Source organism: Daphnia magna, linkage group LG2, assembly GCF_020631705.1.
Source record: "Daphnia magna isolate NIES linkage group LG2, ASM2063170v1.1, whole genome shotgun sequence".
NCBI lineage: Eukaryota > Metazoa > Arthropoda > Branchiopoda > Diplostraca > Daphniidae > Daphnia > Daphnia magna.
The window spans coordinates 9,380,384-9,400,918 of NC_059183.1; the positions used below are offsets into that span (position 1 = coordinate 9,380,384).

Genomic DNA, 20,535 nt, shown 5'->3' on the forward strand with positions numbered 1-20,535 from the left:
GCAAGCATTCAACATTGGCGATAAGGTGTTAATCGACGTAAGAACACCAATGGCAGGCACAAGCAAGAAACTCATCCTCCGTTTTATGGGGCCATACCGCGTCACAAAAATCAACAACAACCACACCGTGGAAATTCAAGAATGCGCGGGAAAACAGACCCAGTTGAACCTGTATGAATCTTTGATCTGGAAGGAAGAGCCTTGCGTAGATTTCCAAGAGAGCCGTGATCACCCCATACCATCGGAGCTCACCAACGAACTAGAAATATCACCCCCAACGGATGAAGAGTACGCCCTGCAGGAAGAACAGGATCTAATAGACCTCGACGCCGGTCCATCCCACTTACCAGAAGGAACGATAACTTCAAACTTCCACAAAGGACCAAACATAGACCTCTCTTTCACCCCGGAATGACTCTCTTTAACGGCTTTAGAGACAGTAGCCCCACCAGTCCCCCCCGTAGCACCCCGCCCCGAGCGCCGCACTGGCCTACGGCCATGGAGCGCCCTTAGACCCCCCAATAGCCGTGACACGTAGCGCATCCCCTCGTATAAATGTTACATGTTTAAATATAATTTCAGTAGCAGCCATATCAACAGTTCCTCATGCGTAGTTAACCATGTGCCTTTTCACTACATACCGTGCCGTAGAATAAAATCCGTTACTTCCCTATGTATCATTGCTATGCATTTCCTTGTTTTACTCGTTATTTCGTGCTATTTACCGTATCATATCTTCGATTGCCTAGATTATTGTTGATGTCCCTCCTCGCCCTCCTGTATTTTACCCCCTTGGCTGCATTTAATGCCACCGTGTGTAACTGTGATGGTGCGGCAAACCTGGGATTCCTGGAGTTCACGGAGGAAGACTGCTCTTTCGAAGCCGCCCCCACTCCACCGGTACCCATTACGTACGCTATCTACTCTACACTACCAGAAGTTAAACGCTTTACTGGCCACACGTGTAGCATGTGGGTAGCCACCACCACAGTGTACAAGGACTTCATGCAATGGAATCAAGCGTCTTACGGCCGCAACCCCATCGAAGTGGATAAGGCAACGTGCCGAAGGATGAGAGACACACGACAATGTCGAGGAAAGGCGATGGATATAACAGGTCCCAACTCGTTCGCTCTGGAAGGCCACCCATTCGTGGAAACCAGTTGGCTTCGGACGGCGACAGAAAAGATGATCAACTGTCGCCTCGAAGAAGTGACCTTACAGAGCGAATGCCCGAACTGTACCATCAGCTCTCCACTTGGTGACATCCCTGGAGCAATAAACGACTCTTTCAAACACAACCTCGTGACCCTCATCTGGGACGATTCCTGGAAGGAAGCGAAGCCATGTGAGTTAAGGGTTATCGAAAAGGGAATGGGCGTCAAATACTCGACCGAAAACGACACTACCTTCCGTATTCGGGACCCAATTCAGCAGCTGGATTTTATATATTCAATGATAAACAGTTCCGTCTGCGGAGGAGGAAACCTCACTTCCTACCATCCGGTTCTAGGAATGGATAGAGTCGTCATCGCGGTTCAGGAAGCCGCCAAAGGAACCGATCTCGTCGAGATGAGGCCCAATAACGCGGACGCCGTAGCCAAGATGGCGCTGTCCGAACTGACACGGGCGGAGATCGAATACGCCAGTCATACACAATACATCAGAGACTTCGCAATGGACATTTCAAACCACCTGGCCCGAGAAATTCGTAACCTGCAATGCGAAAGCCGGAAAACCGCCTACCATGCCGCTACAACGACTGCACAATACGACGGATGGTTAGCCGCTAAGCATCTGGACCTTCCATTATGCAACAAGCTACGGGCGGTCGGGTCATCTGTGTCCGTTTTGCAGTGTTTTCCCAGTAACGTCACCATCGAGACGGTTTTCACGCCATGTGGAGCCCAACCTCGGTTGGGAATACACTGTGATACCATGAGTTTTTACTTCTAAATGTAAACAGCTTCTAATATACTTGAATTCAATGTAAATACACTGTGATTCCATGAGTTTTTACTTCTATATGTAAACAGGATCAAATATACTTGTATTCAATGTGAATACACTGTTATATTCTGAGTTTATACTTCTACATGTAACAGAATCAAATATACTTGTATTCAATGTGAATACACTGTGATACCATGAGTTTTTACTTCTATATGTAAACAGGATCAAATATACTTGTATTCAATGTGAATACACTGTGATACCCTGAGTTTATACTTCCTCATGTAAACAGAATCAAATATACTTGTATTCAATGTGAATACACTGTGATACCATGAGTTTTTACTTCTATTTGTAAACAGGATCAAATATCCTTGTATTCAATGTGAATACACTGTGATACCATGAGTTTTAACTTCTATATGTAAACAGGATCAAATATACTTGTATTCAATGTGAATACACTTTGATACCACGAGTTTTTACTTCTATATGTAAACGAGATCAGATATACTTGTATTTAATGTGAATACACTATGATACCATTAGTTTTTACTTCTATATGTAAACAGGATCAAATATACTTGTATTCAATGTGAATATATTGTGATACCATGAGTTTTTACTTCTATATGTAATCAGGATCAAATATACTTGTATTCAATGTGAATACACTGTTAAATAATGAGTTTATACTTCTTAATGTAACATAATCAAATATACTTGTATTCAATGTGAATACACTGTGGTACCATGAGTTTTTACTTCCATATGTAAACAGGATCAAATATACTTGTATTCAATGTGAATACACTGTGGTACCATGAGTTTTTACTTCCATATGTAAACAGGATCAAATATACTTGTATTCAATGTGAATACACTGTGATACCATGAGTTTTTACTTCTATATGTAAACAGGATCAAATATACTTGTATTCAATGCGAATACACTGTTATATTATGAGTTTTTAATTCTACATACAAACAGAATAAAATATACTTATATTCAATGTGAATTCACTGTGATACCATGAGTTTTTACTTCTATATGTAAACAGGATCAAATATACTTGTATTTAATGTGAATACACTGTGAGGTGAATACACTGTGATACCATGAGTTTTTACTTCTATATGTAAACAGGATCAAATATACCTGTATTCAATATGAATACACTGTGTTACCATGAGTTTTTACTTCTATATGTAAACAGGATCAAATATACTTGTAATCAATGTGAATCCACTGTGATACCATGAGTTTTTACTTCTATATGTAAACAGGATCAAATATACTTGTATTCAATGTGAATACACTTTGATACCACGAGCTTTTACTTCTATATGTAAACGAGATCAAATATACTTGTATTTAATGTGAATACACTATGATACCATTAGTTTTTACTTCTATATGTAAACAGGATCAAATATACTTGTATTCAATGTGAATACACTGTGATACCATGAGTTTATACTTCTACATGTAAACAGAATCAGATATATTTGTATTCAATGTGAATACACTGTGAAACCATGAGTTTATACTTCCTCATGTAAACAGGATCAAATATACTTGTATTCAATGCGAATACACTGTTATATTATGAGTTTTTACTTCTACATACAAACAGAATAAAATATACTTATATTCAATGTGAATTCACTGTGATACCATGAGTTTTTACTTCTATATGTAAACAGGATCAAATATACTTGTATTTAATGTGAATACACTGTGAGGTGAATACACTGTGATACCATGAGTTTTTACTTCTATATGTAAACAGGATCAAATATACCTGTATTCAATGTGAATACACTGTGATACCATGAGTTTTTACTTCTATATGTAAACAGGATCAAATATACTTGTAATCAATGTGAATCCACTGTGATACCATGAGTTTTTACTTCTATATGTAAACAGGATCAAATATACTTGTATTCAATGTGAATACACTTTGATACCACGAGCTTTTACTTCTATATGTAAACGAGATCAAATATACTTGTATTTAATGTGAATACACTATGATACCATTAGTTTTTACTTCTATATGTAAACAGGATCAAATATACTTGTATTCAATGTGAATATATTGTGATACCATGAATTTTTACTTCTATATGTAATCAGGATCAAATATACTTGTATTCAATGTGAATACACTGTTATATTATGAGTTTATACTTCTACAAGTAAAGAAAATCAAATATACTTGTATTCAATGTGAATACACTGTGATACCATGAGTGTTTACTTCTATACGTAAACAGGATCAAATATAATTGTATTCAATGTGAATACACTGTGATACCATGAGTTTTTACTTCTATATGTAAACAGGATCAAATATACTTGTATTAAATGTTAAAACGCTGTGATAACATGAGTTTTTACTTCTATATGTAAACAGGATCAAATATACTTTTATTCAATGTGAATACACTGTGATACCATGAGTTTTTTCTTCTACATGTAAATAGAATCAAATATACTTGTATTCAATGTGAATACACTGTGATACCATGAGTTTTTACTTCTATACGTAAAAAGAATCAAATCTACTTGTATCCAATGTGAATACACTGTGATACCATGAGCTTTTACTTCTATGTGTGAACAGGATCAAATATACAAGCAGTCAATGTGAATACACTATGATACCATGAGTTTTTACTTCTGTATGTAAACAGGATCAAATATACTTGCATTCAATGTGAATACACTGTTATATTATGAGTTTATACTTCTACATGTAAACAGAATCAATTATACTTGTATTCAATGTGAATACACTGTGATACCATGGGTTTTTACTTCTATATGTAAACAGGATCAAATATCCTTGGATTCAATTTGAATACACTGTTATATTATGAGTTTATACTTCTACATGTAAACAGAGTCAAATATACTTGTATTCAATGTGAATACACTTTGACACCATGAGTTTTCACTTCTATATGTAAACAGGATCAAATCTACTTGTATTCAATGTGAATACAATGTGATATCATGAGCTTTTACTTCTATGTGTGAACAGGATCAAATATACAAGAAGTCAATGTGAATACACTATGATACCATGAGTTTTTACTTCTGTATGTAAACAGGATCAAAGATACTTGCATTCAATGTGAATACACTGTTATATTATGAGTTTATACTTCTACATGTAAACGGAATCAATTATACTTGTATTCAATGTGAATACACTGTGATAACATGGGTTTTTACTTCTATATGTAAACAGGATCAAATATCCTTGTATTTAATGTGAATACGCTGTTATATTATGATTTTATACTTCTACATGTAAACAGAATAAATATACTTGTATTCAATGTGAATACACTGTGATACCATGAGTTTTTGTTTCTATATGTAAACAGGATCAAATATACTTGTATTCAATGTGAATACACTGTGATACAATGAGTTTGTAATTCTATATGTAAACAGAATCAAATATACTTGTATTCAATGTGAATACACTTTGATACCATGAGTTTTTACTTGTATATGTAAACAGGATCAAATATACTTGTATTCAATGTGAATACACTGTTATATTATGAGTTTATACTTCTACATGTAAACAGAATGAAATATAATTGTATTTAATGTGAATACACTGTGATACCATGACTTTTTACTTCTATATGTAAACAGGATCAAATTTACTTGTATTCAATGTGAATACACTGTGATACCATGAGTTTATACTTCTAAATGTACACAGAATTAAATATACTTGAATTCAATGTGAATACACTGTGATACCATGGGTTTTTACTTCTGTATGTAAACAGTATCAAATATACTTGAATTCAATGTGAATACCCTGTTATACCATGAGTTTTTACTTCTATATGTAAACAGTATCAAATATACTTGTATTTAATGTGAATACACTGTGATACCATGAGTTTTTACTTCTATATGTAAACAGGATCAAATATACTTGTATCAATGTGAATACACTGTGATACTATAAGTTTTTACTTCTATATGTAAACAGGATCAAATATACTTGTATTCCATGTGAATACACTGCGATACCATAAATTTTTACTTCTTTATGTAAACAGGGTCAAATATACATGTATTCAATGTGAATACACTGTGATACCATGAGTTTTTACTTCTATATGTAAACCGAATCAAATATACTTGTATTCAATGTGAAAACACTGTGATACCATGAGTTTTTACTTCTACATGTAAACAGAATCATTATACTTCTATTCAATGTGAATACACTGTGATACCTTGAGTTTTTACTTCTATATGTAAACAGGATCAAATATACTTGTATTCAATGTGAATACACTGTTATATTATGAGTTTATACTTCTACATGTAAACAGAATCAAATATACTTGTATTCAATGTGAATACACTGTTATATTATGAGTTTATACTTCTACATGTAAACAGAATCAAATATACTTGAATTCAATGTGATTACACTGTGATACCATGTTTTTCTACTTCTACAGTCATTCGTGCAAGTTTCTTTAGCAGGCAACTGGGTCTGTATCCTTTCATTTTGTTTTGACGGAAGGGATACTATGTTGCCTACCATACCCTCGTTTTTTTTTCCATTCTTCTCTTCCTCTAGGTTTCAGTCAATTTTCCTACTTTTAATTTTGCACTTTTTTGGCGTGTTGCAAAGAAAGAGAAATAGGAATAGCATAAAGGGATACGGTAGGCACCAAACTAACCCCTCCATCAAAAAGAAATAGAAGGATATAGACCCATTTGCCTGCTAAAGAAACCTCCACGCATGACTGTATATGTAAACAGGATCAAATATACTTGTATTCAATGTGAATATATTGTGATACCATGAGTTTTTACTTCTATATGTAATCAGGATCAAATATACTTGTATTCAATGTGAATACACTGTTATATAATGAGTTTATACTTCTTAATGTAACATAATCAAATATACTTGTATTCAATGTGAATACACTGTGGTACCATGAGTTTTTACTTCCATATGTAAACAGGATCAAATATACTTGTATTCAATGTGAATACACTGTGGTACCATGAGTTTTTACTTCCATATGTAAACAGGATCAAATATACTTGTATTCAATGTGAATACACTGTGATACCATGAGTTTTTACTTCTATATGTAAACAGGATCAAATATACTTGTATTCAATGCGAATACACTGTTATATTATGAGTTTTTAATTCTACATACAAACAGAATAAAATATACTTATATTCAATGTGAATTCACTGTGATACCATGAGTTTTTACTTCTATATGTAAACAGGATCAAATATACTTGTATTTAATGTGAATACACTGTGAGGTGAATACACTGTGATACCATGAGTTTTTACTTCTATATGTAAACAGGATCAAATATACCTGTATTCAATATGAATACACTGTGTTACCATGAGTTTTTACTTCTATATGTAAACAGGATCAAATATACAGTACCCACACAAAGTTTGGAAACACGACGAGTTTTTCCGCGCTTTTAACACGGCGGCTTACGGGCCGAAGTGTCTGCCTTTTTTACGCGATAACTCACGTTTGAGTTATCGCAAAGCAAATCAAAAAAATCCTCTTGTTGAGGAAAGAATTTCCCTTTCACCATGAATTTTTGAAATTTTTGTGAATAGAAGTTTAGCCCCAAAGTCATAGGTATAAAGTTTGGAAACATCGGCGCGCTCGCCATATGTTTCCATGCTAAAGTGTATGTTACTGAAAAAATTATTAAAAATTCCAATTTATGAATTTTTACTTGAAACTTTTACAAACGGTAGGCGACATAGTCGTCTACATTTTGACAAAGTTTCAATTTTTTTTGATGAAAGGCTAATTTTGCTGATTTTTAAAATAAACAATGCCGATCAATCTTTCGTGGCGAGGGGACGAAATCCTAGCCCGGGGGAAGAATGGAAGGGAAAAGCAAAAGGGGAAGAAAGGGGGAACAGAATTTCCGACGTACGTTTTATTAAAAAAATCGGCAAAGATCAGCCTTTCATAAAAAAAAATTAAACTTTGTCAAAATGTAGACGACTATGTCGTCTACCGTTTGTAAAAGTTTCAAGTAAAAATTCCTATATTGGAATTTTTAATAATTTTTTCAGTAACATACACTTTAGCATGGAAACATATGGCGAGCGCGCCGATGTTTCCAAACTTTATACCTATGACTTTGGGGCTAAACTTCTATTCACAAAAATTTCAAAAAATTCATGGTGAAAGGAAATTCTTTCCTAAACAAGAGGATTTTTTTGGATTTGCTTTGCGATAACTCAAACGTGAGTTATCGCGTAAAAAAGGCAGACACTTCGGCCCGTAAGCCGCCGTGTTAAAAGCGCGGAAAAACTCGTCGTGTTTCCAAACTTTGTGTGGGTAGTGTACTTGTAATCAATGTGAATCCACTGTGATACCATGAGTTTTTACTTCTATATGTAAACAGGATCAAATATACTTGTATTCAATGTGAATACACTTTGATACCACGAGCTTTTACTTCTATATGTAAACGAGATCAAATATACTTGTATTTAATGTGAATACACTATGATACCATTAGTTTTTACTTCTATATGTAAACAGGATCAAATATACTTGTATTCAATGTGAATACACTGTGATACCATGAGTTTATACTTCTACATGTAAACAGAATCAGATATATTTGTATTCAATGTGAATACACTGTGAAACCATGAGTTTATACTTCCTCATGTAAACAGGATCAAATATACTTGTATTCAATGCGAATACACTGTTATATTATGAGTTTTTACTTCTACATACAAACAGAATAAAATATACTTATATTCAATGTGAATTCACTGTGATACCATGAGTTTTTACTTCTATATGTAAACAGGATCAAATATACTTGTATTTAATGTGAATACACTGTGAGGTGAATACACTGTGATACCATGAGTTTTTACTTCTATATGTAAACAGGATCAAATATACCTGTATTCAATGTGAATACACTGTGATACCATGAGTTTTTACTTCTATATGTAAACAGGATCAAATATACTTGTAATCAATGTGAATCCACTGTGATACCATGAGTTTTTACTTCCATATGTAAACAGGATCAAATATACTTGTATTCAATGTGAATACACTTTGATACCACGAGCTTTTACTTCTATATGTAAACGAGATCAAATATACTTGTATTTAATGTGAATACACTATGATACCATTAGTTTTTACTTCTATATGTAAACAGGATCAAATATACTTGTATTCAATGTGAATATATTGTGATACCATGAATTTTTACTTCTATATGTAATCAGGATCAAATATACTTGTATTCAATGTGAATACAGTGTTATATTATGAGTTTATACTTCTACAAGTAAAGAAAATCAAATATACTTGTATTCAATGTGAATACACTGTGATACCATGAGTGTTTGCTTCTATACGTAAACAGGATCAAATATAATTGTATTCAATGTGAATACACTGTGATACCATGAGTTTTTACTTCTATATGTAAACAGGATCAAATATACTTGTATTAAATGTTAAAACGCTGTGATAACATGAGTTTTTACTTCTATATGTAAACAGGATCAAATATACTTTTATTCAATGTGAATACACTGTGATACCATGAGTTTTTTCTTCTACATGTAAATAGAATCAAATATACTTGTATTCAATGTGAATACACTGTGATACCATGAGTTTTTACTTCTATACGTAAAAAGAATCAAATCTACTTGTATCCAATGTGAATACACTGTGATACCATGAGCTTTTACTTCTATGTGTGAACAGGATCAAATATACAAGCAGTCAATGTGAATACACTATGATACCATGAGTTTTTACTTCTGTATGTAAACAGGATCAAATATACTTGCATTCAATGTGAATACACTGTTATATTATGAGTTTATACTTCTACATGTAAACAGAATCAATTATACTTGTATTCAATGTGAATACACTGTGATACCATGGGTTTTTACTTCTATATGTAAACAGGATCAAATATCCTTGGATTCAATTTGAATACACTGTTATATTATGAGTTTATACTTCTACATGTAAACAGAATCAAATATACTTGTATTCAATGTGAATACACTTTGACACCATGAGTTTTCACTTCTATATGTAAACAGGATCAAATCTACTTGTATTCAATGTGAATACAATGTGATATCATGAGCTTTTACTTCTATGTGTGAACAGGATCAAATATACAAGCAGTCAATGTGAATACACTATGATACCATGAGTTTTTACTTCTGTATGTAAACAGGATCAAAGATACTTGCATTCAATGTGAATACACTGTTATATTATGAGTTTATACTTCTACATGTAAACAGAATCAATTATACTTGTATTCAATGTGAATACACTGTGATAACATGGGTTTTTACTTCTATATGTAAACAGGATCAAATATCCTTGTATTTAATGTGAATACGCTGTTATATTATGATTTTATACTTCTACATGTAAACAGAATAAATATACTTGTATTCAATGTGAATACACTGTGATACCATGAGTTTTTGTTTCTATATGTAAACAGGATCAAATATATTTGTATTCAATGTGAATACACTGTGATACAATGAGTTTGTAATTCTATATGTAAACAGAATCAAATATACTTGTATTCAATGTGAATACACTTTGATACCATGAGTTTTTACTTGTATATGTAAACAGGATCAAATATACTTGTATTCAATGTGAATACACTGTTATATTATGAGTTTATACTTCTACATGTAAACAGAATGAAATATAATTGTATTTAATGTGAATACACTGTGATACCATGACTTTTTACTTCTATATGTAAACAGGATCAAATTTACTTGTATTCAATGTGAATACACTGTGATACCATGAGTTTATACTTCTAAATGTACACAGAATTAAATATACTTGAATTCAATGTGAATACACTGTGATACCATGGGTTTTTACTTCTGTATGTAAACAGTATCAAATATACTTGAATTCAATGTGAATACCCTGTTATACCATGAGTTTTTACTTCTATATGTAAACAGTATCAAATATACTTGTATTTAATGTGAATACACTGTTATATTATGAGTTTATACTTCTACATGTAAACAAAATCAAATATACTTCTATTTAATGTGAATACACTGTGATACTATAAGTTTTTACTTCTATATGTAAACAGGATCAAATATACTTGTATTCAATGTGAATACACAGTGATACCCTGAGTTTTTACTTCTATATGTAAACAGGATCAAATATACTTGTATTCAATGTGAATACACTGTTATATTATAATTTTATACTTCTACATGTAAACAAAATCAAATATTCTTGTATTCAATGTGAATACACTGTTATATTATGAGTTTATACTTCTACATGTAAACAAAATCAAATATACTTGTATTCAATGTGAAAACACTGTGATACCATGAGTTTTTACTTCTACATGTAAACAGAATCATTATACTTCTATTCAATGTGAATACACTGTGATACCTTGAGTTTTTACTTCTATATGTAAACAGGATCAAATATACTTGTATTCAATGTGAATACACTGTTATATTATGAGTTTATACTTCTACATGTAAACAGAAGCAAATATACTTGAATTCAATGTGAATACACTGTGATACCATGTTTTTCTACTTCTACAGTCATTCGTGCAAGTTTCTTTAGCAGGCAACTGGGTCTATGTCCTTTCATTTTGTTTTGACGGAAGGGATACTATGTTGCCTACCATACCCTCGTTTTTTTCCATTCTTCTCTTCCTCTAGGTTTCAGTCAATTTTCCTACTTTTAATTTTGCACTTTTTTGGCGTGTTGCAAAGAAAGAGAAATAGGAATAGCATAAAGGGATACGGTAGGCACCAAACTAACCCCTCCGTCAAAAAGAAATAGAAGGATATAGACCCATTTGCCTGCTAAAGAAACCTCCACCCATGACTGTATATGTAAACAGGATCAAATATACTTGTGTTCAATGTGAATACACTGGGATACAATGAGTTATTACGTCTACATGTAAACAGAATCAAATATACTTGAATTCAATGTGAATACACTGTGATACCATGGGTTTTTCCTTCAATATGTAAACAGGATCAAATGTACTTGTATTCAATGTGAATACACTGTGATACCATGAGTTATTACGTCTACAAGTAAACAGAATCAAATATACTAGTATTCAATGTGAATACACTGTTATATTATGAGTTTATGCTTCTACATGTAAACAGAATCAAATATACTTGTATTCAATGTGAATACACTGTGATACCATGAGTTTTTACTTCTATATGTAAACAGTATCAACTATACTTGTATTAAATGTGAATACACAGTGATACCCTGAGTTTTTATTTCTATATGTAAACAGGATCAAATATACTTGTATTCAATGTGAATACACTGTTATATTATAAGTTTATACTTCTACATGTAAACAAAATCAAATATACTTGTATTCAATGTAAATACACTGTGATACTATGAGTTTTTACTTCTACATGTAAACAGGATCAAATATACTTGTATTCAATGTGAATACACTGATATATTATGAGTTTATACTTCTACATGTAAACAAAATCAAATATTCTTGTATTCATGTGAATACACTGTTATATTATGAGTTTATACTTCTACATGTAAACAAAATCAAATATACTTGTATTCAATGTGAATACACTGTGATACTATGAGTTTTTACTTCTATATGTAAACAGGATCAAATATACTTGTATTAAATGTGAATACACAGTGATACTCTGAGTTTTTACTTCTATATGTAAACAGGATCAAATATACTTGTATTTAATGTGAATACACTGTTAAATTATGAGTTTATACTTCTACACGAAACAAAATCAAATATACTTGTATTCAACGTGAATACACTGTGATTCTATGAGTTTTTACTTCTATATGTAAACAGTATCAAATATACTTGTATTAAATGTGAATACACAGTGATACCCTGAGTTTTTATTTCTATATGTAAACAGGATCAAATATACTTGTATTCAATTTGATTACACTGTTATATTATAAGTTTATACTTCTACATGTAAACAAAATCAAATATACTTGTATTCAATGTGAATACACTGTGATACTATGAGTTTTTCCTTCTATCTGTAAACAGGATTAAATTCTACTTGTATTCAATGTAAATACACTGATATATTATGAGTTTATACTTCTACATGTAAACAAAATCAAATCTACTTGTATTCAATGTGAATACACTGTGATGCTATGAGTTTTTACTTCTATATGTAAACAGGATCAAATATACTTGCATTCAATGTGAATACACAGTGATACCCTGAGTTTTTACTTCTATCTGTAAACAGGATCAGATATACTTGTATTCAATGTGAATACACTGTGATACCTTGAGTTTTTACTTCTACATGTAAACAGAATTAAATATACTTGTATTCAATGTGAATACACTGTGATACTATGAATTTTTACTTCTATATGTAAACAGGATCAAATATACTTGTATTCAATGTGAATACACTGTTATATTATGAGTTTATACTTCTACATGTAAACAAAATCAAATATACTTGTATTCAATGTAAATACACTGTGATACTATGAGTTTTTACTTCTATATGTAAACAGGATCAAATATACTTGTATTCAATGTGAATACACAGTGATACCCTGAGTTTTTACTTCTATATGTAAACAGGATCAAATATACTTGTATTCAATGTGAATACACTGTTATATTATGAGTTTATACTTCTAGATGTAAACAAAATTGAATCTACTTGTATTCAATGTGAATACACTGTGATGGTATGAGTTTTTACTTCTATATGTAAACAGGATCAAATATACTTGTATTCAATGTGAATACACAGTGATACCCTGAGTTTTTACTTCTATATGTAAACAGGATCAAATATACCTGTATTCAATGTGAATACACTGTTATATTATAATTTTATACTTCTACATGTAAACAAAATCAAATATACTTGTATTCAATGTGAATACACTGTGATACCTTGAGTTTTTACTTGTATATGTAAACAGGGTCAAATATACTTGTATTCAATGTGAATACACTGTTATATCATGAGTTTATACTTCTACATGTAAACAAAATAAAATATACTTGTATTCAATGTGAATACACTGTGATACTATGAGTTTTTACTTCTATATGTAAACAGGATCAAATAAACTTGTATTCAACGTGAATTCACAATGATACCTTGAGTTTTTACTTCTATATGTAAACAGGATCAAATATACTTGTATTCAATGTGAATACACTGTTATATTATGAGTTTACACTTCTACATGTAAACAAAATCAAATATACTTGCATTCAATGTTAATACACTGTGATACTATGAGATTTTACTTCTATATGTAAACAGGATCAAATATACTTGTATTCAATGTGAATATACTGTGATACCATGAGTTTTTACTTCTATATGTAAACAGAATCAAATATTCTTGTATTCAATGTGAATACACTGTGATACCATGACTTTTTACTTCAACATGTAAACAGAATCAAATATACTTGTATTCAATGTGAATACACTGTGTTACCTTGAGTTTTTACTTCTATCTGTAAACAGGATTAAATTCTACTTGTATTCAATGTAAATACACTGATATATTATGAGTTTATACTTCTACATGTAAACAAAATCAAATCTACTTGTATTCAATGTGAATACACTGTGATGCTATGAGTTTTTACTTCTATATGTAAACAGGATCAAATATACTTGCATTCAATGTGAATACACAGTGATACCCTGAGTTTTTACTTCTATCTGTAAACAGGATCAAATATACTTGTATTCAATGTGAATACACTGTGATACCTTGAGTTTTTACTTCTACATGTAAACAGAATTAAATATACTTGTATTCAATGTGAATACACTGTGATACTATGAATTTTTACTTCTATATGTAAACACAATCAAATATACTTGTATTCAATGTGAATACACTGTTATATTATGAGTTTATACTTCTACATGTAAACAAAATCAAATATACTTCTATTTAATGTAAATACACTGTGATACTATAAGTTTTTACTTCTATATGTAAACGGGATCAAAAATACTTGTATTCAATGTGAATACACAGTGATACCCTGAGTTTTTACTTCTATATGTAAACAGGATCAAATATACTTGTATTCAATGTGAATACACTGTTATATTATGAGTTTATACTTCTAGATGTAAACAAAATTGAATGTACTTGTATTCAATGTGAATACACTGTGATGGTATGAGTTTTTACTTCTATATGTAAACAGGATCAAATATACTTGTATTCAATGTGAATACACAGTGATACCCTGAGTTTTTACTTCTATATGTAAACAGGATCAAATATACCTGTATTCAATGTGAATACACTGTTATATTATAATTTTATACTTCTACATGTAAACAAAATCAAATATACTTGTATTCAATGTGAATACACTGTGATACCTTGAGTTTTTACTTGTATATGTAAACAGGGTCAAATATACTTGTATTCAATGTGAATACACTGTTATACCATGAGTTTTTACTTCTACATGTAAACAAAATAAAATATACTTGTATTCAATGTGAATACACTGTGATACTATGAGTTTTTACTTCTATATGTAAACAGGATCAAATAAACTTGTATTCAACGTGAATTCACAGTTATACCTTGAGTTTTTACTTCTATATGTAAACAGGATCAAATATACTTGTATTCAATGTGAATACACTGTTATATTATGAGTTTACACTTCTACATGTAAACAAAATCAAATATACTTGCATTCAATGTTAATACACTGTGATACTATGAGATTTTACTTCTATATGTAAACAGGATCAAATATACTTGTATTCAATGTGAATACACTGTTATATTATGAGTTTATACTTCTACATGTAAACAAAATCAAATATACTTCTATTTAATGTAAATACACTGTGATACTATGAGTTTTTACTTCTATATGTAAACGGGATCAAAAAAACTTGTATTCAATGTGAATACACAGTGATACCCTGAGTTTTTACTTCTATATGTAAACAGGATCAAATATACTTGTATTCAATGTGAATACACTGTAATATTATGAGTTTATACTTCTAGATGTAAACGAAATCGAATCTACTTGTATTCAATGTGAATACACTGTGATGCTATGAGTTTTTACTTCTATATGTAAACAGGATCAAATATACTTGTATTCAATGTGAATACACTGTGATACCTTGAGTTTTTACTTCTACATGTAAACAGAATTAAATATACTTGTATTCAATGTGAATACACTGTGATACTATGAATTTTTACTTCTATATGTAAACACAATCAAATATACTTGTATTCAATGTGAATACACTGTTATATTATGAGTTTATACTTCTACATGTAAACAAAATCAAATATACTTCTATTTAATGTAAATACACTGTGATACTATAAGTTTTTACTTCTATATGTAAATGGGATCAAAAATACTTGTATTCAATGTGAATACACAGTGATACCCTGAGTTTTTACTTCTATATGTAAACAGGATCAAATATACTTGTATTCAATGTGAATACACTGTTATATTATGAGTTTATACTTCTAGATGTAAACAAAATTGAATGTACTTGTATTCAATGTGAATACACTGTGATGGTATGAGTTTTTACTTCTATATGTAAACAGGATCAAATATACTTGTATTCAATGTGAATACACAGTGATACCCTGAGTTTTTACTTCTTTATGTAAACAGGATCAAATATACTTGTATTCAATGTGAATACACTGTTATATTATAATTTTATACTTCTACATGTAAACAAAATCAAATATACTTGTATTCAATGTGAATACACTGTGATACCTTGAGTTTTTACTTGTATATGTAAACAGGGTCAAATATACTTGTATTCAATGTGAATACACTGTTATATCATGAGTTTATACTTCTACATGTAAACAAAATAAAATATACTTGTATTCAATGTGAATACACTGTGATACTATGAGTTTTTACTTCTATATGTAAACAGGATCAAATAAACTTGTATTCAACGTGAATTCACAGTGATACCTTGAGTTTTTACTTCTATATGTAAACAGGATCAAATATACTTGTATTCAATGTGAATACACTGTTATATTATGAGTTTACACTTCTACATGTAAACAAAATCAAATATACTTGCATTCAATGTTAATACACTGTGATACTATGAGATTTTACTTCTATATGTAAACAGGATCAAATATACTTGTATTCAATGTGAATATACTGTGATACCATGAGTTTTTACTTCTATATGTAAACAGAATCAAATATTCTTGTATTCAATGTGAATACACTGTGATACCATGACTTTTTACTTCTATATGTAAACAGTGTAATAGACCGCAGCAACTCCTACCAGCAACAGCAGCCCCACCCAGCAAGAAGGTCGTCACGAATGCAACCTTCCCGGCGGATAATAGTTTATGATAAAAGTAAAAGTTATTGTAAACCCCTCCCTTCTTAACCTTCAATCTTTTGGTATATAAACGCATGGTTGTATCGTCTTGAGTAGAGTTAGTTTACTGACAAATACACAGTCTAGAAACTATTACATTTGGAGGTCCCCACGAGACTGCAAGAATAACAACGAGACTCTGGAAGAAAAGTTTCTGATCTTTGCTTCATTTGCTAGCTGCAAGTATTCAACGCTTCTATCACCAAGTCTTCAAGCAACCGACATCGGAACATCATCGAGGTAAGCGAATGCCGTTTGATTCACCTGTACAAAAGACTGCTCTCAACGAGAACACACTACACCTTTATACTATAAGAATCTGATTTAACCGACCAAGACTTAAACCTAAGTCACCATCGAGAACAATTTTTGGACCATTGGAAGACCTTAATAGACTTAGAACTTAAGCAAGACTTAGAAAGAAGTAAATCATACCAGACAATCTCAACAACTGAAAATATCCAACAGTTACAAACACAGAAACAAGAAGCAAGTCAGGCGACGCAAAATTCGCTGCATTTTTACACTTATTACCTTCTAGAACAAACTATAAAAGTAACAGATGGTGTAACAGCAGAAACCATTGCTAATGCTACTAAAACACTCAAAGACGATATAGTCGCACAAGGTGGGAACACCAGATTACTCGATAGTTTACTCCAACAGCTACACCATTGCACGGAAAAGAAAAAGAATTTTTGTTCGGTACCATCAGTGTATTGCAGAAAGAGTCAGTAATTGCACTAATTGAAGATAAAAGGCAGATATCTACGCTAAAATTTGAACTTTTAAACGCGCAAAAACAATTGGAGAGTAACAAAAAGAAGGCAAAGAGTTCCAAATACACTTTAAGCAGTTCGTTAGAGCAACTTCAAGAAAACAACGAGGCTCTGAAAAATTCCCTTGAAAAAGCCAATTCCCAAATCGCCAACCTAGAACAAAACCTTGAAGCCACCTTAGCAACCGAGAGCCAATTGCAAAATCTTCTCAAAAGAAAAGAGGAAAACAACGCAGCTGTCGAGACCGAAGGGCAAGAAATAATTAACAAACTTGAAGGTGAGAAGATCAGACTGATCCAGAAACTCAGCACTGCGGAAAACCACATAAAACAAGTATCAGAAGCAGCAGAGCAGCTCCAGAAAGAGATAAAAGTTTTGACAGACAAACTCGACAAGGCTTCAACAGAGAAAATCAATTTAAAGAAAAATTTGCTAGATTTTACTTCGAAGAACAAGAACCTTGACAAAGACCTTCAAGAACTACGAGCTGGAAATAAAACAGACAAACGATTTTGAACAAACAATAGAAAACCTGAAAACGCAAATAGAACACTTAAACAAAACAATCATCTATTTGGAGCAAGAAAATCAACAGCTAAAAAAGAAGGTCGACATGGGCGTAACACACGACGACGAGGTCACTTCGGAAAAAACGTTTGCGAATACCCGCAAGAAAAATCCCAAGGATGACGATATTCCAGCAACTGAGCAGGACGACGAAGACGCAAAGAAAGTGAACAGGTACTTCACTCTGCCAATAGTGAAGGCCCTAGGAGAGCTATTTTCCAGAGAAGACAAATAGGCAATCCCAATCTTTAAAGGGAAAAGCACTGATAAACTAATATCAGAATGGCTACGCGGCGCCGAACACGTAGCACGAAACAATGAATGGGACGACAATCAAAAGATACGTTTCTTTTCTGATCGATTGAAAGGCGAAGCCTTCGAATGGCATGAAAACTACGCTGAGGAAGAAGGCGATGATCTAAATTACCAGGATTGGAAAGAAGCACTAATAACGAGATTTCAAGACACCTACGACTTAGCTACGCTGGAGAAAAAACTTTCAAAATTAACTCAAAAACCGGAAGAAAACTGCAGAGCTTTTGTGTCAAGGTTAAATAATCTTTACGATACCATCGTTGGTAAAGAAGAAAGGGCTGACCATAACCAAACTATTATTGAAGGACAATTACTAAACAAAGTGAAAAAGACGAGGGATCACAGAAAAAGAAAAATCCTACTACAAGGATTACTACCAAAGTATAAAGCAGAACTTTATCTACGAATGCCAGAAAACACAGAAGACTTTGACGCATTATGTAAACAACTTTTCATTTCTGAAAAAATTTTACACACAAAAGAAGCTACAGACGACAAGTAGATGTCAGCTGTTATAGCAGGGATAACGCATCACGAAAAACAACAAGACGATAAAATCCAACTACTTGAGCAAAAATTATCAGAAGCTCTGTAAGAATTAAAATGTACTAATACGAAACGTGGATCCTCACAGGAAAACGACGTTACCATAGCTGCAACTGACCGATACGAAAACAGAAGACCACGTCCAAATGAACGTTACTCAAGATCACGTGATTCGCGAGTGCGATTTGCTGACAGTCATAACAGCCGAGAATCAAGTCGAGAAAGAAGTCTAAGAAGAAACAGAGACAACAGCCCCTACCGCAGAGATTACAATTCGTCAGGACGAATAAATTATAATCCTTCAGGATACAGGCAAACCAGATTTCCATCTCACCAACGTCCCTCATATCGGAACGACTACCCCCACCGACAAGGAAACTACAACGGACCAAACAACTACAGACATCAAGCACGTTATAACAGTAACCAACATCTACAGCAGCAACAGCAAACTGGCAACAACCCTCGAACTACTGAAAATTGAGAAATAACCTGCTACAAGTGTAACCGAAGAGGACATATTGCAAGAGAATGTTGGACAGATATGGCACGTACCAACAACCAAGGTCCCCGATAAACACTATAAAACCAATCCGTAACTCCCAACTAACATACAATTTAGGATCAGATGTAGAAGTAGAAATACCAAAACTGATACGTATTCCCGTTAGAATTTTTAATAAGGAAATCATAGCTTTAGTGGACACTGGCGCAGCCGCTAGTTTAGTATCCAGTAAAATATTGGATACTCTAGAGTGTAATGAGAACTTAAAACAAGTAGAAAATGC

At 32.1% G+C, this 20,535-nt stretch overlaps 1 protein-coding gene across 1 annotated transcript; it reads left to right on the forward strand.

Moving 5' to 3' along the window:
• The first annotated feature begins 759 nt into the window (after positions 1–759).
• LOC123469883 lies at positions 760–6,487 on the forward strand. The gene is made up of 2 exons (XM_045169229.1): positions 760–1,916; positions 6,466–6,487. The coding sequence occupies exons 1-2, from the start codon at positions 760–762 to the stop codon at positions 6,485–6,487; spliced, it is 1,179 nt and encodes a 392-aa protein (XP_045025164.1).
• Positions 6,488–20,535: the final 14,048 nt, after the last annotated feature.